At 45.3% G+C, this 26,094-nt stretch overlaps 1 protein-coding gene across 4 annotated transcripts in view; it reads left to right on the forward strand.

Moving 5' to 3' along the window:
* The window catches only part of VMP1 (vacuole membrane protein 1), a 682,493-nt gene that overhangs the window by 316,218 nt on the left and 340,181 nt on the right, over positions 1 to 26,094 (forward strand). For all 4 annotated transcript variants that reach the window (XM_069226431.1, XM_069226430.1, XM_069226432.1 and 1 more), the window contains one exon: positions 19,653 to 19,820. In XM_069226431.1, the coding sequence (XP_069082532.1) occupies positions 19,653 to 19,820 (168 nt within the window). The remainder of the gene's footprint in view (positions 1 to 19,652; positions 19,821 to 26,094) is intronic.

Here is a 26,094-nt window from a genome sequence, read left to right on the forward strand (position 1 = left end):
AAGGCAGAAGTCTTGCAGAGCTTCTCATCCTCACACAGCCTGACTGGCTGCTTGCCAGCTCACAATCTTGGGGGGCCTTGACCTCCCCTTCTTAGAGTCCGTTTCCAGACACCAAATGTGATTTAAAGTCTGAGTCTTTGAAGTTTGTGATGAGGCCTTCTTCCAATTGAAGTGTCCTCTCCTCTGCCCTGGCCTTCCACCATAATGCAGTCTGTCACAGTAGGAGCTACTCCAAATCTGATATCCCCACAACATAGGCCATGGGAGTGACTTGAGGTTCACATCTGTATGGCAGTGATAATGTGTTTCAAAAGATTATCCCAGGGCCTCAGCTCTACTCTTTTATTCTCTTATCCCCATCTGCTTCCCCAGGTGTGCCAGGCCCCTTTCATTGACCTTTCCCTGAATCAAAGAGCACCCTTTGAAGTGTACTGAAGAGCATGGTGCTTCTTCCTTCAGTGTGTTTGCCCCAATCAGCTCACATGAATGCAGCAAGCTACAAATCTGTCTGGAGGGATCCCTCTGGCTCTACAAGCTCCCACAGCCAGCACTGGGTCTCCCAAAGTGGAACCCAGTCTTCCATATATTGTACCATTCACATACACCCAACACACACATACATACATACATACATACACACACACACTGCACAGCGCTACATATTCACTTGAAGGAGGCAAGAGTGAATAAAGCACACATCAGCAGAACTTTAGATTAGTGAGCCTGTAGGCCTCACCCCAGTGACATAGTTCAAAAAGGCTATTTACTTTTTCTGATCACTAAAAAGTATGCTGCCCACCACCACGCTTGTGCTGCTTATCAATATGAGGATAGTAATTTGGGTGTCCTACTTGTCCACAAACCCACAGTCCCTGAGACTGGCCAATGTTATGGTGCCCTTGCTTGATCCTTATACCATTGAAGCTGGACACTCAGACCAGGGCGACACGTCCATCACCATGCGAGGGACTTTTCCATCCCAACAGTGACACTCAAACTAAGGCTTCAACACCGACTGAGGCTTCAGTGTCATACTCTTATGATTTACATACCACTTAAACTGAGGTTTTAATACCAAACGTAAATATTTGCGATACTTAAACTGAAGCTATCACAGTCAGCCTTCGTGATGTGCACAGTACTTGAAGATTCAGCCCTTGCAGTTATGTCAAGCTTGCAGTTTAAAGGAACAAAGAATGCTAGCTATCTGCTGAGGTGCCAAAGTTCATAATGCATTATTAAATATGTAACGTGTTCTTTTGTGAGTAATTCTCTTTCTCCCTATTGCCTTAAAAAATATTCTGGTTGCTGGGCGTGTTTAGACTTTGCCCTGTGCTTTCTCAGTGTAGGAAGCTTCACACCCCCCCTTGGAACAGAAGGGTCAGTAAGGTAATGGGTGCTACTCTTTCTCTCTACTGCCCCCTCTCGGTACTGCACTGATAATTTTGTGAAATAAGCAAGGAGCAGGGTCGATGTAATGACCTGGTTGGGTATATTTTTATATTCTCTTGTCCCATTCTGTCAGTTGTTTACAAGTGGCTTTGGATTGTTGAGCTTCCAAGGTATGCCAGCAACATTGGGTGTGCCCTGTGTGACCCGGAAAGTCTGTGGTCCTGACTCACAAGGTTTTTGGGTACTAAATGACTCGAGCTTTGCTTCTGATTACTATAGTGTGTAATGGATGTCATCAGTCTTTAGTCAAAATGACATATTCCACCATCACAATGTACCTGAGGTTCTCTCTCTCCAATTTCACTAATAGGATTAATCTAAGGCTAGAACACACAATTGTCTAATTCTACCCAAGACTGTTTAAACCTCCAACACTAAACAATATTAACATATTTTATGAACGCCCATGACTTGCTTAAGTTATGAAGCTGAACTTTACCTAATATTGCAAGTGATGAAAGTTTGCTATGTTCCTTGTTTTTGTATCTTCTCAGTTTGTGTATGTGACAGTAATAATACTGGCTTGTGAAGGCACTTCGTTAAAATAAATCATATAGACTTGAAACCCATTACCCACATTCTCATTCCCTGCTATGTGTGTCTTTCTTGTCTGCCGTTGTGAATCTGATTGTTCTGAGTAGCCTCAATCACAACGTTCTCACACTTAACTTTTTCTTTTTGTATGTGTGTGTACAGATATTTGGAGAAGGTGAACCTAGCTACAAAGCAACAGTGCTCTACAGAGTTTGGTTACACAAAAAAGTTAATTGATTAGCTACTTAGGTATGTAGTAAAAGGAAGGTGTGGAAGTGTATTAATGTGGCAACCTGCAGTTAGGGTTGGCATTTCTTTTTAATTAATTTATTTATTTATTTTAAGAGGTGGTCTAGTATCCAGGTCAGGATAGTGCACAGATGGGTTGCTTGAAGGGTTGTGTCATGCGTTCCTTCTGCAATCTAAAAGACATGGATCTGGATTGAAATGGAGTTCCTTAGCGAATAGCAGAATATTTGCAGGGGCATAGCTTCAGGAGTGGGTGGGGGGTGTCTGGGGTGGTACATCCCCCTTTAAAATGTATAATATAGTAAATAGTTTGGTACAAGGGCTTTCAGTTGGGTTTAGTGAGGTGTCTGTCGGGTTTCACCTGGGATTTTTACATGCCCACACTGACAAAAACAAGCGCACACAAACTCTCTAATGTAATCTAATTAAAAATTATTTGTTTGAAAAATATTGATTTAAGTACCCCTAACAATGCCTATTCCTCTCTCTTTTCACACCTTAAGCCCTCCTCATGTCTTGCTTTTCATATAATGTATTTTAATAAGATACCCCAGTGTGATTGTTGGGGAATCTGAAGTGCCCAGCTCCACCCACCACCCCATCCCACCCCCAGTCTTACTAACCAATCTATGCCCCTGAAGATCTGACATCCTTTATTCTGGTAGCTCCTTCTGGTTTCGAGGTTCGCAAGGATATCAGATATTTTGGTCATTTCTAATATTATAGCCTGCTGAGTTTATGCTTCGAAGTTGATGCTGATATGGGCAGGTCTAGAGAACCAGCTACTCTTGAGAGTGGAAGAGATCCTGTCTGACGTCTTAAGTTTTATTTTACCTCCAGCATGGAGGCTGCTCTTTTTTTTTTTTTTTAAACATGTTTATTTAATTGTGTTTTCCTGTGAAAGAGTCCAACGGAGAATCTACAAATACAAACGGTTTCATGTGCAATGTTTTCCCATATTACAAATTTCATCTAATTTTTATTCAATACAGTTTGAGTGGAACCGTTGACGGAGGCTGCTCTTTATCGAGGTCAGAAGAATTTCTTGAAAGTTAGCAAGCACAACTTTGCCATGTTTCATTGGACCATGGTTTGTTTAGTGATTCTGAATTCGGATTCAGATTGTCTTACTTCTTAGAACTTGGTAATTTAAAAGTTGATGCCAAGCAACTTACGTTAGTTGTAGGGTGTGCTATTTTAAAACTTAGACATCAGTGTCTCTGTGGATTCCCATGGATTTGGTTCCGCTCTTTATCTTTTCATGTAGCTCAGTGGCAATAATTTACAGCTATCTTGAGGACGGTGATGATTGTTTGCAAGTTCTTAGTGTAAGTTTGGGTTTTTCAGCTGTGACCATATGTCTTGTGGCTTGAAGTTAAAGAAGGCACCTTGGGTGAGGGGCACAAGAACTATATTGAAGCAGCCTGAGAGCTTAATTGGATCTGACCTTCACTACAGAAGCTAATATAATGTCTATGCAGGAAAGGAACTGCGGTAAGTTGAGAAGTCTTGAAACAGCACTAATGGAGAATGTGTCAGATTAGTCCCATTTTGGTATGTTGCAAAGTTGTATCTATGGGTGAGATACCCACTCTGTGTTTCATTTTTATTTATTTATTTTTCCATTTTCTTTGACAAAAGTGTTGATGATGTTGCAACTTTTGCAGCACCTTTAGAGTGCGCGCGCACACCCACACACACACCCACCCACCCACACCCCCCCCCCCGGCCCCCACTGAGTCATTACTAGAAGCCGGGACCTAAACACTGTCGATGATTTGAAATGCAAAACAATACCCAAAAAATATAGAAACAAGCATTCATCAAGCACATACACAAATGATAGCACATTTTATTTAAGTTGCAAAAAAAAAAAAAAAATTATTGGAAGGTTGGAGGTTTTCTAAATTCAGTTGAAGCCACACATCGTACATACTATATTATATTTGATACACCCACACTGCTTCCACAAATCAATCTGAGGATGCTAATTTAATTTTTAGACTCCAATGTCAACTTTATTGACATCTACAGTATGTTTTAAAATGTTCAATTGTATATTTAGCTACTTTATTTATATACATTTTATTAATCTGTTATTATTTAATTTTCTAAGCAGCCGCAGATCCCCAGGGGTCCTCGGTTGGGAACCACTGGCTTAGACAATATTTGACTATAATGAATAGTTCTCTACTTATCTTGTAAGCTTAGTGTATGGTGGGAGTATACTACCTTGGCCATTAGGATCTTTCTCCATGATGCACAGAGATTCTGCAGAGTTGTCATCCCTTCATGCAGCGGCATTATTTTTCGGTGATTTTCTTTGTAAACCACAGTACAAATGTAATAACTTTTAATGAGCTGGATTTTATAGGACCACTAGAAGGGGTTGTAATCTGGAGGATGTTCAAGCATGTAGATTACTTCAGTTTCAAAATCTAATAATGTTGCCAGGGCAATGTTTTTGTTGTGGAGTCGATTAGTGGGGGAGTTCTTGATCTTGAAGTAGCAAAACTATTAATTGGTTACTTTGGGTTGTCCTTGATGGACAGAACGGGGCGGTAGTGGGTTGAAACTGAAAACTGCACAGCCAATCCATTCCAGATGGGGTGTGGTGCAAAATGGATTTTTGTGGTAGCTGAGCAGATAAAGTTCAGGAAGCTGTCTTTGCTGTGAGTTGGTGCTGTGACGAACTATTTAAAGTCATAGTTTGCAGCAGGAGGAGGGAGGCTTCCTTCATGGTTCTTGTAATTGTGTCACCTGAATGTTTGATTTTGCTGAGAATACCATTGTTTGAGTAGCTGGTTGGTGCTGTGGTGCAGAATTCTGTTTTTTCAGAGGTAAAGGTCGTTACTGCCAGCCCCCGGGTATAAGGTCGATGAGGTGTACTATAACGATATAGGCTGATAATAGCAGGATGTGACAAAAAAGAATTTGGGAAGTTTGGCTGAGAATGGGTGTATGTGTATATTTACAATTGAGATAGTGCATGGAGATTTGGGCAGAATATAGTTCTTGACTATTTGTTGGTGGTACTGTGTGGATGGATGTGTGAGCTTTGGAGATTTATACCCTGGGCCGTTTTCAGGCATCAAGACGTATAAACAAGATTCACCCAGGACCTGTCATCTCTTGGCTTGGACTGTAGGACGCGAATGCCGGGTTAGTTACTGCTCCTTCAGACCATGACTCATTTACAAAAAAAACCTCTAAAGGAACATTCATAAGAAGTTTACTTTAACAAAAAGAGCACTGTTTCTTCCATTTAAAGCACTTAAGGGCAGGAGCAAAAGCCCAAGAAATACCTAGCTATGTGTGAATGTTATTGATACTGGTTTGTGTTCCCGGAACTCTCATCCCTTGGGGTCAACCAGCCTATTGTACTTAGTGATTTCAGAGGCATCTTTGTGGAGGGTATGAGTTGATGTCTGGAATATTCCTATTGATGGAACCCCCAGAGAAAGAATGGTTTGCCTGACGTGTAAGTGCTCAGGCAGTGTCGACCACTACTGTTGTACATGTAGTGTGTGATCAGAAATGCGACAGCTCATAGGCTGGTGATGTCGTTCAAATCCACAACAAACACATCACACATCCCTAGACAGGGGCTTTCTGAGTCACCTCTTCCAGCAATTGCAGTGTATGCAGTTATAGACCGTAGGTCATTAGTCTGAGAAGACTTTGTTAGACCTTGGCGTAGCTGCAAAGATTTTCCAAAACTTTTGCACACAGCTGTCTTGTGAAATAAATGGTAATAACCTATGTTTGCCTGCGGATTCCAATGACAGAAGTGTCTCAAATATTAATGTTTTTCATAAGCCTAGTTAACATTTGTTCATGGTCACGTGTGTGTTTGCCTTGTTTGAGCATATAATATTGCAGGTTTATTCATTACATCTTGATTTATGATAACAGTGCTCTTGACTCCATAGTAAGAGTAAGGTCCTTTAAGTTGGAAGCAGTATTGGGAGGCAAGCTTACCTTTATCTCATCATCGTCAAAAACACCAAAGAAACAAATAAAAAGAGTTCTGTATTTTTGTTGAATGTGTGAATCGTTTCTGATCTACCTTACTGTCCCAGCTCCAACGGCCTGAGGATATCCTACCCAGTATGGGCTAGACATTTTCAACTGCAGGCCTCTGGCTGAATTTTGGAGTGAAAACATGTCTGACGCCAGTACTGGATGACTCACTCTAATGGCTGGGCAGATGGAAGCTGTCGATGCTGGTCTTGTCGGAAGGGGCGTTTTAACACCTGTCAAAGATGATTTGATCGGTTGGCAAGCAGTGCTGGAGGTTTGCTCTCCATGAAAAAGAAGTCTTCACAGAATGCAAAGGGGCCACTCTTTTAAGGTTGAGCCCATAGCATCCAATTTGTCGGACAGATGTAACAACATTGTACTTAATATCTCTTAAAGGCATTTTGTCTGTGTTCCATTCCACAGCGCAGTAAATCATTGTGGAGGAAAGTAACACAACTTATTTTCTTCAAGTACTTTTGAAGAGCGCTGTATGATTGAATCTGCTTTAAAGCTCTTGTAGTATCCGCACTCACCTAGGCACCTGTGTTTTGTGCTACACAGTCAATCTCAGCTTAAAAATGAAAACCAGTAGCCATCCTTGCTCAACATGCTGTCCCGAAGTGGTTACAAAGCATAACTTTGCTCTTGGAACTGGTTACTGTGGTCAAACTCCCCTCTCCTCTCCCTCCCGCTATTCAGTAGAGAACTCATCCATGGAAGAGCTGGCCTTTGAACCCACTTATTCTTCACCTTAACTGGACTTTTCTGTCCCAAGCCTCATCGTGAACCTGTTTGCCCTGGAGGGAGACGAGCATAAATAAAATGCCAGCAGCAAGGGCCCATAGGGTAGCGCACGTCTCGGAGGTTGTTGTGCCTTCCTGAGCGCCACAAGACCTCCACTTATGAAATATGCAGTAGTCAGAAATGTGTAATAAATACTTTTTTCTGAATTCTCTTTTCTCATTCCCACAACATTCACCTCTGCCTTCACCTTATTCCATGCTCGCAGGATAATTTATATATATATATATATAATGTCGAGAGGATGGTGCTGAAGGGTCTCAAAACTCACAATCCATTTGCTGAGGTTTGCATCTAGATCCACTGGTGCCTGCAGACAACGTGTTCCAGCCACAGCTCATGCCGACCCAGGAAGTGATGACCAATAAGGCTGGGATGAATTGACCAATGTTTAGTCATTTGAGGGAGGTGTAATATTTAAAGTGTGTTCTTTGACAGAAAAAGTAAGACTTGGGTAGGTGCAAAAAATATAATCTTTTAATAGGTTTAAGTTACATACAAAGAAGAGGAACTCCCAGAGTGAGCAGCGCAGCATTCCTGCTGGACCCTCCTCAGCTTCTTGGAAAACTTATAGAACCAAGCACATTGACGATCCATGTTACGTCTTGCACTCCATCTCAAGAAATGAGAAAAAGACATACTTACACTGAAGGAAAAGTCAGCACAGGCCCACCTAAAACTCCCTAGGAAAATATTGCAACTTATCAGAAAGGAACTCCTTGCCAGTACGATCTTAACAGTGCATGTAGGTCTCTCCTCCTCTCAAAGGTGCGGGTGACGTAGGTCAGAGACCTTTTCAAGGTAGGGCACTTCTAACAGGTATAATTAATCATTCTTTTATTATAGGTTCCATGTCCTTTGTCAGCGGTCTAAAAAAAATCTGTACTTTATTCAACGATTCAAAAACAATTCTCTGAGGCTCCGGCAGGAAACGAGAAACTTCCATATATTGATGTCGCAGCGTTTTGCATTTCTTGCAAACTCTCAAATAATAGGGCTCTTCGATGGATTCACTATTTTTGCATGTCCAGAAGTGACTGAATTTAGACCCAAAATAGAGCCAGGAGTTGAAAAATCGTTTTCAGATGAAAAAGTGTGTGTGTGTGTAGTGGGTGTGGGGGGCACAAGGGAGGAGGTTGTGGGTGTTTGTGTGTGTTTGGGGGTTGTGGGTGCGTGTGTGTGAGAGGAGAGGGGGATCGCAATCATATTAATCAGAGGTAGCACAAATTCTTGGACGTTTACATTGAACCCGAAGTCCTCATCAAGGAATACATGATTTCCATGAATGTTAATGCCTCCCTATCCTTGAGAATAAGAACATATTTAAATTGAGGTATGTTTAATTTTAAAAATGAATGTGCAGTATTTTCTGAGTTTCTTATTTCATTATTAAATGTAATTGGGCAACCTTTTTGTAACTAAAAACTTTACGACTGAAAAAAATATGGGCATTGTAAGTGTCCAAGTAGCTTCATTGTTTGAGAGTTCAGAGCAGTGTCAGTCAGTACAGTTTACTTTTCTTCGCTGTGGAGCAAGGATCTTTGACCACATCTGCTCCCTTTGTTGGAACAATTTCCTCTTAAAATTATTTTTTGAGCAAATATGTTCTTCCCTTTGTGTTCTAGTCCTAAAACATCTGCATTTGATAGAGATCCTCTGCAGATTCCTTACCTTTGATTTTCCCAAGTGTCAGGCTGGATCCTGACACTTGTGCTGAGCTATACCATTTGCACGCGCTGTCTGCTGGCTCTGTTCGGCCCCATGTGGTGTCATTAGCGCCTGATGTGACATAGCGGGCACCTTTTATAGGTATCAACCCAGGTGCGAGGGACATTAGTTATTTTCTTTCCATGCCAGTTAGTGGAGATTCGGAGAGAGTTACCCCTCTGTTGATTTCTTTCGACTTTTTGTTGATTTTTTTTCTTAAGTGTGTTGAGATGTCCTCAACAAAGGCGTGGTTCAAACTGTGTGGTGCCTGTTACCGCGCCATGTCGGTCACTGATCCCCATCCCATTTGCCTCTGATGCCTCAAGCATGACCATGACTCTGTCATTTCTGAACTGCCGGGCCATGGCGCCGAAGGCTTTGAGGGAGCGGTCCCCAAAGCTGCTTGTGGCTCAGCAGTCGGCAACACCGGCATGCGCGACTCCAAGAAGGTCTCAGTCCTGTTCGAGAAGGAGGTCGCTGGATCGATCTCAGAGCCCCAAGTCCTCTTCTTCCCATTCCAGCTCCTCAGTATACTCAGGAAAGAGTCCGTCGGCCGGCGAGATGAGTGGGCAACATCAGCATTCCCGGCACGGTTCTGTGGAGCCCTTGGCCAGTTAGACTCTGCGCCTTCCACCCTTTCCAGGAGCCGGATCTATAACCGCTCAGATAAAGGAGTTCTACGAGGTCAAGTGCCACTTATTTAAGCTGGCCAACCCCTCTGGTGTGCCTTTGGGCCCTGGATAAGACTCCAACCGGATCCAAGCTGGCAGCTTCGGCCTCGGCTCCAGTGGAGTCTCATGGACCTGAGTCCGGAACCAGACCGGCGCCGGTCATACTTCTCCGGTGCCGGTCATGGCGCAGATGTTCCCTGCCCCTATTGGCGTCACCAGCCCCATTCAGATCCAGAGCCGGGATGGCTCCCACAGGTGTCAGATCATTGCCTGAGCCTTATTTTATACAGTCCGGTATAGAGGAAGAGTAGGAGTGGTCACTGGGACCTTTAGAACACCAGTTGGTAAGATCTTTGGACTGGTATGAGGAGCTAGGTGAGGCGAGTTGTCAGGGCGCCTCTCCAGATACTGGCCTCTCCCCTCCCCCACTCACCACGGTGGCTATGGAGGAGGGCGCATCTTATGCAATGGTGATGCATAGGGCAGCGCGGGGGTCCTTGACCTTGAACAGCCCTCAGTGGCTGTCCAGACCAGCATCTCGACAGAAGTGCTTTAGTCTTGCACATCTGAACTGCTTTTGCCCTTCAGTGAGGCACTTACAGACGTCCTGCTGGAAATGTGGTCCAAGCCCAGCACAGGGGCTCCTGTCAACAGGACGATTGCCCATTGCCATTGACCTGCTCTGGGTGACCCTAGCTTTCTCAGTCAACACCCCACCCCTGACAGCTTGGTTGTCCAAGCCTCCATGTTCCACGGCACATTCCCGCCCACTCCCCTGGATAGGGAATCCAACAGGATGGACCATTTGGGAAAGAAGTTGTTTTCTTCCACCTGGCACTGAGATTGGTTTTTTTTGGGCTGTTTCTCCCATACCATTTGGAGCACGGTTGCAAAAGTGCTGCCTCAGGTGCCGTAGGAGGCCTGGCCCATACTCTCCCAAGCAGTGAAAGATGGGAGGGGTGCAGGTAAGTTCACCATACAGTGTGGCTTAGATACAACTGACTCGCTGGACAGAGCAGTTGCGTCGACAGTGACCTTAAGGCGCCATGCCTGGCTAAGGACATCTAGTTTTTTGGGGGATGTCCAAGCAAATCTGATGGACATGCCCTTTGATGACACTCGCTTGTTTGGCGAGAAGGTAGACTCAGGGCTGGAACGCTTTAAGGGCTCTCTGGCTACGGCCAAGTCCGTGGGCCTTAAGGAGACCCCTTTTGAGCCTTCTGCCTTAAGCACCTTTTGTGGCTACAGAAGGGGTGTGGCACTGATCCAGACCTATGCCAGCCACAGTCCTACAAAACCAACACTGGGTATGCGATGACGTGGGCGTGTTGTCTTCAGACCTAGGGCGTCTGCAGTCCAGAAGCCGTCTGCCACACAACTCCCAGGAGCTGCAGACTCCAAAGCCCTCCTAGTTTGGATCTGCAGTACCATGTTTGTCCAGTTGAAGGGAGAATTCACTATTGTCTCTGTAGGAAGCTGGCCTGGTGTGTGGTGAGCTCCAGGTTTCCCCCATTAGTGAGGTGTAGTCACTGTCCAGGAAGCCAGGGCTCTCTAGCGATAACTGTGGGTGAGCAGCCAAGACGTATCTAGGAGACATGAAAAGCTTGTACAATACCACTGTAGTCACACAGCACTCACACACATGAAAGAAACACACAGTGGAGAAGTGTGGCACAATGGTTAGAGAGGCAGACCCTGATGCAGAGATCTGGCACAGGACTTGAGCTCAATTTCTCTGGACAGGATATTTCTCATCTCAGTGCCTAATCTAATTCATGGGTCTCACTCTGCAACTCTGGGCAATAGCTTGCTTAATCTCCACAATGTCCCAACAGCGCTGGGATGCCTGGCTTCACCTTGGGGGTTGCCCAGGAGTGGGCACCTCACAGGGAAAAGCCAGGAGGGGTCACACAGCGGTATGCGTTCAGCGCCTCGATACCTTAGGGTTGGAGTGCGCTTTACAAGTACGAATTTACATTACATTTTTACACAGTGTTACAAAAATAAAGGTATTTTATTATAGTAACACAAATACCAAAATACTGTATAGTCAATACCCCAACTGGAGGTAAGTGTAAACACACTATTATGTACACATTAGTGAGTGATTAGCATAAAAGGCAATAGAAAACAATAAAAACAAGAGTAAGTACTGAAGGCCCAAGGGGGGGTACCAAACCAGATTCTAAGTAAGTGGAATGCAAAAGTCGGGCCCCCACCCGGGGAAGTGGAATTGGTAGAGGGGAGCTGGAGGAACTAGGAACCCCAAAAGGTGAGTACCACAATGCCCCCCAGCGACCAGAAGAAAAGTAAGTAAGTATCTGGTTATCCTCAAACCCACCAGGACTTCAGAAGAGGATTTTGCAAGACCCAGACAAGTCTACAAGAAACCAAAGGTGGATCCTGGTAGAGGAAGACCTGTAAAGGAAGGGTACCAAGTCCAGTTTGCGTTGTAGTGTCTGGTTGTGGCAGGAGTCACTACCCACCTGTCTGTGGATGCGGGACGAGGTCGACTGTGGATGAAGACGGTTAGCAGTGCAGCACTTGAGCAGCAGAAGAGTTTCGGAAGTGATGTAGTTAATGTCCCACGTCGGAAGAAGAGTTGCAGTGGGTCAGTGGTATGGAAAAACCAACAAGCCTTGGCAAAGGCAAGAGTCGTGGATGACGAGTTGCAGGGCTGCCGGGGACCAGCAAGGTCCAGGGGGACTCAACCCACGGAGGGGAGCCCTGGGTGACCCTCCACAGTGAGGAGAGTTGCAGGAAGAGGAGGCAGCCCCCACAGGTGACCCACAGGCAGCAAGCACAGGAGTCACAGTAAGGCCCACGCAGCGCACCTAGAAAGGAGTCCCACATCACTGGAGAAGCACACAGAGGGCTGTGCGTTGCAGGGGAGGGTCCTGAGGCTGCACAGAGCCTGAAGATCCCTTGGAGGAGTTGCCAGCAAACCTTTGTAGCTGCAGGAGACGCAGTGCACAGGGGTACTGTCCTGCGCGAGAGGCAAGGACTTACTGTTTCCCAAGTTGGACAGCTGGTAGAGAGGACCAAGGGGACCACTCCAGACCACCACCCGTAATGCAGGATACACGCAGCTCTGGAGGAGAGGAGATCCACGCAGCTAGTCGTTGTTGCAGTTGGTGCACGTGGATGCAGGGGAGGGACTCCTTCTCTCCAAGGGAGATTCCTTCTTGCTTCTTGTGCAGACTGAAGACTCGTCGCCCTCAGTGGATGCACAGCCGGGGAAATGTTGCAGTTGCTGGAAGGAGCAGGAGAAACAATGTTGCAGAGCAGAGTCGTCGCTGTGGATGCAGATTGTTGGTTCCTGGAGGGTCCAGTTGCAGTTCTATTGGCCAGAAGGTGAAGTAAAAGATGCAGGATAATCCTGCTGGATTCTTGCTTGTCGAATCTGAGGACCCACCCAAGAGAGAGACCCTAAATAGCCCAGGAAGGGGGATTGGTCACCTAGCGGGGTGACTACCTATCAGGATGGGGCTGTGATGTCACCTGTCTGTCCTTGCCACTAAAATGCTCCCAAAGGCCTCTGCCCACCTTTGTTTCAACATGGCAGAATCAAGTGGCCATCTGGAGGAGCTCTGGGCACCACCCCTTTCCATTGTCCAGATTCGCGCCAGAGCAGGTGACTGGGGGTCCCTGGACTGGTGCAAACCGGTTTATGCAAGGAGGGCACCAAATGTGCCCTTAAAAGCATACCACTGTGTTGGGGAGGCTACCTATCCCAAGCCCTGTAACACCTATTTCCAAAGGGAGAAGGTGTTTCCTCCCACTTCCAAAGGAAATCCTTTGTTCTGCCTTCCTGGGCCTGAGCTGTTCAAGCAGCAGGAGGTCAGAAACCTGTCTGTAGGATGCCAGCAGCGCGGGCTGCCTGGAAAGCCATGCAGACTGGTAGGAGCAACGCTGGGGTTCCTCTAAGAAGCCCCCAGAGTGCATGGATTCAAACAACCAATACTGGCAGCAGTATTGGGGTATGATTCCGACATGTTTGATACCAAACATGCCCAGGTTCATAGTTACCATTATGTAGCTGGACGCAGGTAATGAGTGATCTGTGTCCAGTACACGGGTAAAATGGCTTTCCCGCACTTAAGAAGCCCAGGAACATTAAGCTGGAGTTCATAGGGTCACCTCTGCTCATGCAGGGAGCCTTCACACACAGGTATTTGCACCCTGCCCTCTGAGCAAGGAGGGCCTGCCAAAGGGGTGACTTACAGTGACCTGGTGCAGTGACCTGTAGTGAAAGTGTGATTGCACCTTTTCACGTAGGCTGAAATGGCAGGCCTGCAGACACATTTTGCATGCTCTCCCATGGGTGGCGTAATGCATGCTGCAGCCCATGGGGAACCCCTGGTGTCCCATTGCCCTGGGTACCTAGGTACCATATACTAGGGACTTACATGGGGGCTCCAGTCTGCCAATTTTGGGGTGTACTAAGTCAGGAATAACTACATTTAGAGGGAGAGAGCACAGTCAGAACATACTGATATTAAGCAAACACTGGAGGTAACCATGCCAAAAAGAGGTAACTTTCCTACAGTCTCCTTCACTGGAAGTCCGTAACATCAGACACATGGGTACTGCAGATCATCAAGAAGAGCTATGTCCTGCCTTTTCAATCCTTTCGTACTCCTAGTCCACCAACATTCCAATGGCTGGCGGTGGACCATTTGTCACTGCTCCAAGGGGCAGTTACTGCTCTTTTGGCCAAGAGAGCCATAGAAAGGGTCCCAATATCACAAGTATGCAGTGGTTGTTATTTCCCCTACTTTCGGATATCCAAAAAGAACAAGGGGCTCTGCCCTATTATAGACCTATGGCTTTGCCCTATTATAGACCTACGGATCATAAAACTCTTCCTCAAGAAGTAGAAGTTCAAGATGCTCATGTTGGCTCAGGTCTTGTCTGCCTTAGTCCTAGAAGACTGGTTGGTTGCGCTGGACTTGCAGGATGCATATTTTCATATTCTCATCCTGCCAGCCCACAGGCGTTACCTGCAGTTCAAAGTAGGCCAAGAACACTTTCAGTTCACTGTGCTGCCGTTTGGCCTTACCAGTGTTCCTTGGGTGTTCCCCAACATGATGACAGTGGTTGCAGCTCTTTTGTGCAGGTCAGGGGTTTCAGTCTTCCCCTACCTCGACAGTTGGCTGTTAAAGGTAGTTTGCCCCAGCCTGTTGTCTCCCACCTTCAGACTACGGCAGACCTCCTGCATTTGCAGGGGTGCACTATAAACATGCCGAAGTCACTCCTGACTCCCTCTCACACGCTCTTTCATAGGAGCTGTTCTGGATAAAGGCCGTTTCAGGCTTATCCTCCTGAGCAATGAGTCCAGGATATTCAGGCTATGATACCGATGTTTCAGCCTCTGTCTTGGATTTCGGTCAGAATGACCCTGAGACTGCTGGGCCTCAGGGCCTCCTGCATCCTGCTTGTAAAACATGCCAGATGCCATATGCAAGCACTGCAGTGGGACCTGAATTCCAGTGGGTGCATCATCAGGGAACTCTTTCTGACATGGTCCAGATCTTGTAGGGAACTGCAACAGACCTGCAGTGGTGGTTAACAAACTGCGATTGGGTCAAAGGCAGACTCCTCTCTCTTTCCCAACCAAACCTCACAGATGTGTCACTCCTGGGTTGGGGCTGCCATCTGGTAGAGGTGGAGATCAGAGGACTCTTGTTTTCGGCGGAAACCAGGCTCCACATCAAGATGATGGAACTCAGGGTGATCCGACTAGCGTTGAAGGCATTTCTTCCCTCTGTCAAGGGGAAGTTAGTGCAGGTGTTCACGGGCAACACCACAGCCATGTGGTATTGCAACAAGCAAGGTGGGGTGGGGCCATGGACCCTTTGTCTCTGGACATGGCTGGAACAACAAGGCATAAAGTCTGCAGAACAGGGAAATCTGATAAAAGATAATACATACAGTTGGGATAAAACCTCACAGACTAAAGCACATCTATCCTCAACGCACAGTGTAGATGCTGAAGAGGATGTGAGATGAAGGGGGGCGCATTGCATTTATGGTGGACCTGTTTGGATTTAAAAGTCTATTTGAAAGAGGTTGTAAGCCGTATTAAATGGATGATAGATTTCCCGATACCCAGTATCCCTATAGTGACTGTCTTGAGAATGCTGCCAGATTCTTTGGCGTGCATGACACTTATGACTTGTATGTTATGAGCTGCCAAACCAGAGATAAAGCGTAATTGGAAGAAGATTGGACCTCCCAATACTTTGTCAGTCAAGAAAGGCCATGGTCAGTCCTAGGAATGGAATTGCTGGCCTATGATTTGAGAAATAACAGAGTTGTTCTACTATTTGGAAACCTTTCATTGACGATCTACAAGGATTTGGCATGTCCTAAAACTGTGCAGGTGCTGACTATATATTGGGAAACAAACGTGATCACACAGGTTTGAGGGCATGGGGAAATATATGTTGCAGATATAGCATGACAGTGCCTATAAAAACACAATGTGAGGGTGAGTTAATATTGCTTATTGTAAAAGGGGTTCCACTTGGGGTGACAGGGAGGTAGTTGGGGAATTTATCAGTTGTACATGAAGAGACTGCTGTTGGTTGCGGAGAGAAAGAGATAGCTAAATGCAGATTTCTCTTTTTTTCATGGAAAACTAATTAAATGACTTAAAAAGAAAATTAGCATACAGTTTTAAATGTTCTTCCCAAAGTTGCATAAGTTTAATTATGCAACAAAAGTTCAGAAATACCATAAAAGGTTGGAGTTCAGCGATGGAACCATTCTGAGGGTTAATTTGGGCATTCAAGAAAATGTAAAAAACGTTTGAAGACAATCCCTATCTAGCAAAAGGGCGAACAGTGGTATTTCTCGTTCCGAGAATGTGTTGATCCCCCTCGTAGTGACAGTGCAGGATGTGTTCTTTCTGAAGGACACCACGTCTGCTAATTCACTATCTCAGTGATCTAACAATGGCTTTTAGACCCAATCTGTCCCTCTGTTGAAAGACCTTTACTACCATAGGAATTGAGCACAGTCCCCTCAAAATTCATGTCTCTTCATTTTGACCTTCAGTGTAAGTAAAATATTCAAATCCTTCTTGGGAGGCGATTTTCCTCACTCCAGAGGATAGTGGGAGTGGGGGTGGTATGAAGGCAGGCATTGATTTTTCATTTATACACTTTTATTGTGTCCCCATTACTCCTCGGCCCCTGCATATATGTTGGAAGCAGGGTGAAGATTTAAGGGTGCAACGTACAACATAAAACTGCAGACAGCTGTGAATACTGAGGATATTATTCACCTCCGGGTTTTGAGTGATATCATAGACAACTCCAGCTTCGCTCTTGTCTATTTGATGTCATTCAGAACACCTCGGTCAGTAACATCCCCGTTATTCATAATTAACCACCCATAATTCTGTATGTTGTTCAGATTTTCTTCCCATGCATTACACCTCTTATTTCTGGTTGCTTAGTCAGATCGAATTAACAGCAGAAAAGGTGAGGCCTAGTGGATTTTGATGCAGGAAGTCGGGTAACGGTAATTAGATGGGTGTACCCATGTCCACAAAGGCCAGCTCTAGCAGTAGGTTATAAAAACTCTAACCACCAAATCCTAGACTTGTAGGAATGATCTGCATGAAGTGGAGGAGACCGGTTTCAGGCATGAAGGAGTCTGGCGTCCCTGAAGACCCAAGACTACATACCCTTGGATCTGAGGAATTCTCTTGTGAGAGGGCTTGGCACCATCACAAGTTAGACTATCATGTAAGTACTCACTTCAGAACCCAAAAGTCCATGTGAAAGTAGCCACTGAGGGAAGTCAGCCAGCCAACAACATACTGAGTATAGGTCAGAAAACTCTGGCGCTTGCACAATTTTTTAAACAAACAAGGAGTTTGGGATGGAGGTTGATGTCAAATTGATCTTTTGAACGGAAGTGTCGGCTGTCTTGTCTCTACGTTGTCGTCAAAGGCCTGTCGTTCTAATAATTGCTGACCACAAGACACTTTCTGATCGCATGTTCCTAACTATGGAAAAGTTAGAAGTCCCCAAGATTTGTGAGAAGGCCATGCTTCTTTTCCTATAGTCCTCAAGAAGTGATTCATATATCTTGAAAATATCACTTTTACAGTGTACAGTTCTCATGTTCTGTTGGCCAATTTCTCAGTTGTGTGCTGCAAAATTGAGAAATATTCATGCCCAGTGAGATTAAGTGACCCTTTTTTACTGTCATTTGACAGCACCCAAAAACCTAAATGCGTTATGCAGTAAATAAATGGCAGGAAATGGCAGTGTGCTTATTTTACATTCATTTAATGGAGTGTTGCTGTTTTGGGGAGCCAATCGAGCAGATTAGTTCGTCCTGTTTTTTAATCACTCACTTTGACCTAGCTCAACTTCCGTCTCTAGAAGCAGAGCTGCTTTTCGAAAGTTCCATTTTTAAATAACAAAAACACATTTTTAAATATTATCGCTTTCTTTGTATTTTGGGGTTACCATCTCAGTCATTCATTGTATGCGTTTTGATGTTCCGATTTCAATGGCATCTGGATTTTTCCTGAATCGATAATCCGAGATACGCAGGACCACTGTTTGGCAATTGGCTTTTGAGACAACATATTTGCCATGTAAAAGCAGGGCTCGAAAACTCATAAAAATGTTACTAGACCTGCAGGTCGAGTAACTTATTAAATATACTCGACCTTACCAATATGTACTTGACCTGTAAACGGGTCACAAATTGTGTGATCCTAGGCAAATAGTTCATAGTCTCCTTTTTCTTAATTCTCACATATGATTGCTCCTTCAAATATGTTAGCTCAGCATTTCTGCAGTACAAAAAAACCCTCTTGTGTTTAAGTAGACTAAAGTTTGCTGAATGCATCACAAGAATCTAGCCCACATACCCATGAGGTCTAGCCCACATAAGCTAGGACTTCTTTTAGTTTACTAACAATATTGCCATCAGGGCAGGAGTGTTTCTCAGTTTGTTTAAACACTCAATTTTAATAAATATATTACTAAACCATGATGTGGTAACATATTGTCATCAGCTTTACTGATAAACTATATATAAACTATATAGTTTTATCTGTGAAAATTGGATTTTAGAAAACATATCCTTTGCACATCAATGTGTAAAGTATTCAGATTTGTTTTCATCCTATTAAAACATTTTTTCATCACACAGAAATATACAAAAGGGCTTTCACAACTACTAAAATATATTTTGAAATGTTTGCACAGTTGACTTAGTCATTTAAATGTTGGGTGGAAAACCTGGCACCCTAAATACTTTTATTTTACATTCTAAGCAGCAGGTCACACAGTTTGTCTTACAAAGTCCTGGAACTCTGCAGTCAGAAGGAAAAATTAATTGTAAGAAAAACTGGCCTTTGACCTCTGTGAACACAGAGCAAATGTGACATAAGAAGAAGATTTAAAGGCATCTTTTATTGCCCCTCCACTTTTCAGCTGAACCGAACACGTGTTCAGCATCAACTCCCCAGAAGGGACCAGTAAGTATTAAAAAATAGCTTGACCTGATCAAATAAGACTCAACAATGCGAGTGGTCGAGTGGATTTTTTGAGCCCTGAAAAGGAGGTAGAATATGTTCTCAGAAAAACATTTTCGGATTTGGAAGCAATCGATGTCGACAGTGGTTTTCCATTCATAATGGCAATTTAATAATGGTGCTGTTTTAAGGCACCTCCCCTTATTGGAATTGTTGGTTACAGTATAACCTCCTAGGTAGCCAAGCAACTAGGGCCATTGTTGGCTACTCCTTTTGCATCTATGTGATGACTGGAATGAAACTCTTCCTGGTTTGGCACTTCAGTGTCACGCTGTAGGCGACAAGAAGCAGAGTTTGGATTCCTTTTCGACTTGATGTACACGTGGCCACAATTTCGAGCCCTTTCACTCTAGTGATTGAGACATTTTGTTATGGTTTGTTTTCTGAAGTTTGGCCACTTTTGTGACCACTTAGATGTGAGCGCTGGTCTCTCTTGTTAACATTTAATAAACATTTTAGCTTAAATTACATTTCATGTCTATATCTCAATGTTCTGACGTTTTCTCCCAGCTGGAGTGATGGATCAAACCTGCACTCTGTACATTTTTTATTGGTGAATTGGGCATGTACCTGCATATTCTGTGTTTGCTTGAGGCGTAGCTCTTCTTGAATTAAATGATTGATATTTGTTTTGTGTTTCATTTCAGGGTCCACACATTGCCTCGGTGACACTAGCTGCTTACGAATGTAACTCAGTTAATTTCCCAGAACCTCCCTATCCAGATGAAATCATATGCCCGCCAACTGAAGGGACAGAAGGGGCCATCACTCTCTGGACCATCATCTCGAAGGTTCGACTGGAGGCCTGTATGTGGGTAAGGCAGAGTTTGTTCTTCCAGCATGCACATTCTGCTTAAGTTATGAACTATTCTGTCATGGCGCTTTTAAGTGTCCTTCTCGAGTTCATTTTTAGTTCCTTAGGACTTTTTAGTCGAATATAGGTGAGGCATTGAAAGGTTTCTTGGTTTCTGAAATGTTAGTTGCATCAGACTTATGAGATACAGGCCCACACTAAGATTTGCAGGTCCGGTTCTAGGATTTGTGCGTCCTTTGCAGAATAGGAAGAAGCGAGGCCTCTCATCACAAGTAGTGACAGGAATCATTTTCTGAATTTGTTGAAGCAGCTTTGCAATAAGCTACTTACCTAACGTGGATGTAACTAAAATGGCTAAAAATATATACACTGACCCCTTTAAAATAACTACATATATATGTAGGCTGTATTAAGTTGAAATAGTTAACATTAATCAAACTGGGTAAAAAAGCTGGACATAGGTCTCTTGAAAACTGATCTAATTATGCAGTTGTTGGAAATGGCCCTTTTTTCAGGGTTATCCCCAAACTTTTTGCCTTCTTCCTCCTATTTTTTCAGGTCTGTTTTTGCTGGTTTATTGTCTCTGCGCACTTTACCACTGCTAATCAGTGCTAAAGTGCAACTGCTCCCTATAGAAATTGTACTGTTGATTGATTTATCCATGATTGGCATATTTGATTTACTGTTAAGTCCCTAGTAAAGTGCACTAGAGGTGCCCCGGGCCTGTAAATCAAATGCTACTAGTGGGCCTCCAGCACTGGTTGTGCCACCCACATAAGAAGCTCTGTAATCATGTCTCAGACCTGCCACTGCAGTATCTGTGTGTGCAGTTTTGACTGTAACTTCGACTTGGCAAGTGTACCCACTTGCCAGGCCTAAACCTTCCCTTTTCTTACATGTAAGGCACCCCTAACGTAGGCCCTGGGTAGCCCCAAGAGCAGGGTGCAGTGTATGGTTAAAGTACGACATATAGTAATGTTTTTTATATGTCCTGACAGTGAAATATCGCTAAATTTGTTTTTCACTGTTGCAAGGCCTGTCCGTCTCATAGGTTAACATGGGGGCTACCTTTGAATCTGATTAAAGTGTAGATTCCCTTTGGGAGCGGATGGACGTGTGCAGTTTGGGGTCTCTGAGCTCACAATTTAAAAATACATCTTTTAGTAAAGCTGATTTTAAGATTGTGCATTTGAAAATGCCACTTTTAGAAAGTAGGCATTTTCTTGCTTAATCCATTCTGTGACTCTGCCTGTTTGTGGATTCCCTGACTGGGTCAGTTTGACAGTTGGGCTGTTAACACCTCTACTCTAGACAGTGACACAAAGGGGGCTGGGGTGTAGCCTGCATATCTTGATTAGCCATCTGTGCTGGAGGGAAAGGGAGGGGAGGGAAGGAGTGGTCACTCACACCTGAAAGGACTGTGCCTGCCCTCACACAATGCCGTCACCGACCCCCTGGTGAGTGTCTGGGGCCTGGCCTGGACAAGGAAGGATCTTGCAAACACTTGAGACTTTACTTTGAAGTTTGCAAATTTCAAAGGCAGAACTGGGTATAAGAAGCAGTCCCAAAACCCCAGACTTTTAGAATCTTTCTGGCATCAAGAGGAACTCTCTCTTCAGGGGAAGAGCTGAAGTAGGAGTACTGTCCCTTTGCTGTGTTGCTTTGCTGGACTGGCCTGCAGTTGCTGCTTCTGCCTGAAAAGAGTGCAAAGGGTGAACTTTGCTGTGTGTCCTGCTTGAGAAAATTCTCCAAGGGCTTGGAGTAGAGCTTGCCTCCTGTTGGAAGCTTCCGGGACACCGAAGACTTAAGTTTCCTCGACCTGCAGCACTGGGAACTGTGTGTTTTGTGCTGTCCAAGAGGAGAAACCACTGCGACGCTGCCAACGACGCCGCTGGCCTGCACCCTGACCTACCGACGCAGCACGGAGTCGCATAGCCCCGCTTCGCACTGCGACCCTGGTCTCACCGATGCCGTCATCGGACGACTTCACTGAGCCGCTGCCTGCACCGTGGCCTGTGGACACCGCTCGTGAGGGTCACGAAGCACCGTCCCGTCCCACACCACTGGCTTGGGCCTACAGACGACCGCGCTTCCGCAACGACGACGACGCTGCTTGCACCGTGACCTGTGGACACGGCACTTTGCACTGTCTCGCTTCACACCGCAGCCCTGGTCTCACCGTCGCCACTGGATGCCGTCACTGAGCCGTTGCCTGCACCGTGACCTGTGGGCACCGCACGTCGCATTGTCCCGCTTCGCACTGCAGCCCCGACGCCATCTCCGCCAGTGCACCTGATTTCATCAGCCCGGAGTTCGATCCCCGAGGTGCATGTCTTCAAGGGCCCGACGACTCCGGAACTGACGTCAGCGACGCCGCGAGGAGCACAACGCCCTGCGAATCCAAGGTACTGTTTGTGGGTCTTCCCGACACCGCAGCTGGCCCGCGACACCGAGGCCAGCCTGAACTTTTGGTTTTGTTGTTCACGACGCCGTGATAGCACCATGTGGAGTTATCGACTTCAAGGAACTGTATTACGTACATCTTGCAGCATTCATATTTTTATTACTGTATGTTGGATTTTTTATCGTATTTGGTCTTGTTGTATATAGAAAAATATTGGCTATTTTTCTAAAACTGGTGTTGTGTCCTTTTTTCAGTTATTACTGTGTGTTATGTGCAAATGCTTTACACATTGCTTCTGAGATGAGCCTGACTGCTCGTGCCAAGCTACCAAGGGGGTGAGCCGAGGTTATCTGAGCGGGTATTTCTCTTATCCTGACTAGAGTGAGGGTCCCTACTTGGACAGGGTGCAAACCGACTGCCAACTAGAGACACCATTTCTAACGGCAGTAATTAAATAGTTATTTCCAGATTAGTGCATGATTAAAAATCCAAGCCATACTACCCAAGAGCTATATAGAGGGACTTAAGGTGACTCATGAGCCCTCCCTTTATGCCAGTGAAGTTCAGATAAGGCATTTGATTTTCAGCAGGCGTGAGTCATCAACACAAAAGGATACATGATACATTGGGTCAGTGACCTGCGTGTTGCAGCAAAAAAACAGAAAGCACAAATTGAAAAAGATAAGGGGAGGACAGATGGGAGATGCACAGGTCGGGTGACTGATAGATTGCCAGGCAGAAAGACCAAAGGCTGGACTATACCTCCACTCCAAGTGCCTGAATACAGCAAGCAATCTCAAACTCCATTTTTAAGAGCCACAATCATAAATATACACAAAGGTGGCTAAAAAGGGACAACAGTTTGTGGCCAAGGAAAATGGCTCCCATTGCAGCTTTTGACAGTCAGTCACTGAAGGGGCAAATAGTATATTTAAGCAACAAAACAAGAAGGACTTATTACTTGGGACTATATGTATTTCACACTTCTGTGTAAAGGAAATGTAGCAGTGTGTTGTATAGGTAGGATGGGGAAAGTGGTACTTACTTGCAAAATAGGTTGAAGTAATACCAGAGATTTACAGTTCAACAATTTTTAAATCACATTTCCTAATACCCGCAAAGACGCTTGCCAGATTGCAAAGGGACCAGAAACATGTAGCTCGACTCATAGTTAGCCTAAGAAGTAATACCCAAGTTGCACCTGCCCTCAGGTTAATTCATTGGATCTTTATTATTAAAGAGATAATTGAATGCAGGCTCCTTGCTAGACAATTTCTATCATCCACAAGTCACTCCCGTCATGCCCATGCAACCTAACCAAACACCTTTGGCCTTCTAACCTCCAATGCAAGATCTGCGAACCTACCGGCTGTCTACTTGCGTACGTTAAATGATTGCTTGATCACTCTGTGTACATTGAGACACTATTGAATACCCCATCACTTGTTAGCTAGTCCCCTGTGCCCAGGGCCCCCTTCTCCTGTACACTCCCATTTCCTGTCCTCACCTCCCACAGGAGGCCAATTCTAGCTGTGCTCATGAAAAGCTGCAGCAATTTCCCAGGGCCTCAATGTCACTCAGTGCAGTTTAGGATCATTTGGTGTGTGAAGAGGCGCACATCATCCTGTGCTTGCCCAGGGTGGTCCATGCCCCCCTCCCTCACACACACACCCCCTCCTCCCCCTTCCCCCCCCCCACCCCCCCTGTAGGTTGTGCACCATGAGACAATTTTATCCAAAGTAGTAAAATAAATGATCCCACCAGCTGGCCGCGGACATAGTCCCGTCTGTCAACTTTGGATTCTCAAGGCTTTCCTATCTAAGCTGAACCTCTCAGCACTTAAGTCTTGAAGGGTGGAGTAGTCTCCACTATCACTTTGTAGGACACAGAGATATCAAAGACATTTGTTGGGTATGGGTATTGGGGACTATCAGTCACAGAAAACATTTTTTTGGTATCTCATTCCATAACCATCTCTCTACATTAGTGCCTTTTAAAAGACATTGCTAGGCTGACTGGATAAGGTGCTTATTGGGTAAGATTATTATGACATACTGTATTTGAGTTACAAAATCTTTAACAACTCTTGGAATAAGTCTTGACTGTCTGCTATTGTCACCTTTGGAGATAAAAGATTGTAATAACCAGCCTCTCTTATGTCCATGCCTCTTATTCACCTGTCATCTCTCCTGTGGCCTCCTAACTTTTCACTGGTTCTGCCCTATTACATCCGTCTCTCCATTTACATCTTCCCAAAGCCTCCTATCTTTTCTCACTGATTCTGCCCTTCTGACATCCATCTCTCCCCTCCTTGCTCTGCTCTTCGTGTCATCTCTTCCACTCCTATGCTGTTAACTTGTGTATGCTGCCCCCTTTCATCGATCTCCCTTCTAGCTTTGTCCCTTTTTTTCTGGTTCTGTTCCTTTTATAGCCGCCTCTTTCCTCCATGAGCTTTAAATCTGATACTGCTAGCTGCTGATTGCTTACCTTGGAATTATTCCCAGGCATCAGACTGGGTCAGGAAGTTTTTGTGAACACTACCCCTGTGTGCTGGCAGATGGCGTTGTTTGGCTCTATGGGGTGTCATCGGTGCCGGAAGAAGATGTGCACTGTGCCTATGTGAGTGAGCTCCTTGCTGCTCGACATGTGACACCACAACGGTCTTGATTCCGGTTGAAAGGAAGGTCCCAGGATCGGTCGTGGAACCCAAGATCTTCGTCGCACTTTAAGTTGTCTGGGCATTCGGGTAAGTCCCACACAAAAAAAAGAATTAGAAGTCAAAGAGGTCATCACCCCTGCCCCCCTCTGTCAGCCTTCAAAGGAGATGAGGGAGCGTTCATTTGAGGCCTGGCTCTGTGGTAGAGCCTTGGGCAGTTCCACACCTCCCCGAGTTTCCGGGAGCCGGAGTGCCCCCTTCCAAACTCCGTGAGTTCAGTTAGGCCATGCAGCTCATATTTTGGTGGGCTGCCCTGCTGGTATGCCTTAGGCCCCGTGAGTTCGGGAGGGTCCCCTACTAGTTGCCCGCCATCAGTGCCAGTTGGTCCCCTTGGATCCACAGATGGATACGAACCGATGCTGGTCTCACCTTGACCTCCTCCCAACGCCGGTCCCAATGCTTCTAGTGCCATCCCCATTCTTATCTGTGACGCAAAGCCAGAGGGGCGTCGTCTGACTGCAGTGACGCCTGGAGTCATGCTCTCCAGATCAGAATCTGAGCCAGATTCATATGGGCTAGTACTCTGCGAGGATTTGGAGGGGTTGCTGGACCCTGAGGAATACCAACCCCGAGATCTAAATGCAGAATGGTCTGAGGATTTGGTAGGGGCCAGTGCACTGTACACCTCCTCAGATACTGCATGCTTTGTCCTATCCTAGATCTGCGCCCTCTCAATGTCTTCCTCAAAAAGATGTTCAAAATGCTCATGCTCTCTCAAGTCCTTGGTTCCCTGGACCTGAGAGACTGGATGGTAATGTTGGACTTTAAGGACACATACTTTAGCATTCCTGTCCTGCCTGCCTACACGCGTTATGTGTTTTGCTGAGCATCGAAGGTCGGGTTTCCAGGACGAGATGAACAGAGCGTAGCAGCTTTCCAATTCATTGCTATTACTAGTCATGCAAGGGCAAGCGCCAGATCAATAAACTTAGACCTATCTTTGTTTGTCCTGGGGCGTAGCATCATTCAAAATGGGAGTTAAGTATTGAAGCTTCTGTCTTCGAGCTGTTGTTCTACATTTACTTGATGACTAAGGAGTTGTCAGTCACCGAGGGGTGTCCTAAGGAGGGACAAATATGATGTCCAGTGTGCAACCTGTGGAGTGGGTTGAGCCCAATATGATATGTTGGGGGATGAAGGTCTCAAGCTTAGGAT

This window comes from Pleurodeles waltl, chromosome 3_1 (assembly GCF_031143425.1).
Source record: "Pleurodeles waltl isolate 20211129_DDA chromosome 3_1, aPleWal1.hap1.20221129, whole genome shotgun sequence".
In the NCBI taxonomy this organism is placed as follows: Eukaryota; Metazoa; Chordata; class Amphibia; order Caudata; family Salamandridae; genus Pleurodeles; species Pleurodeles waltl.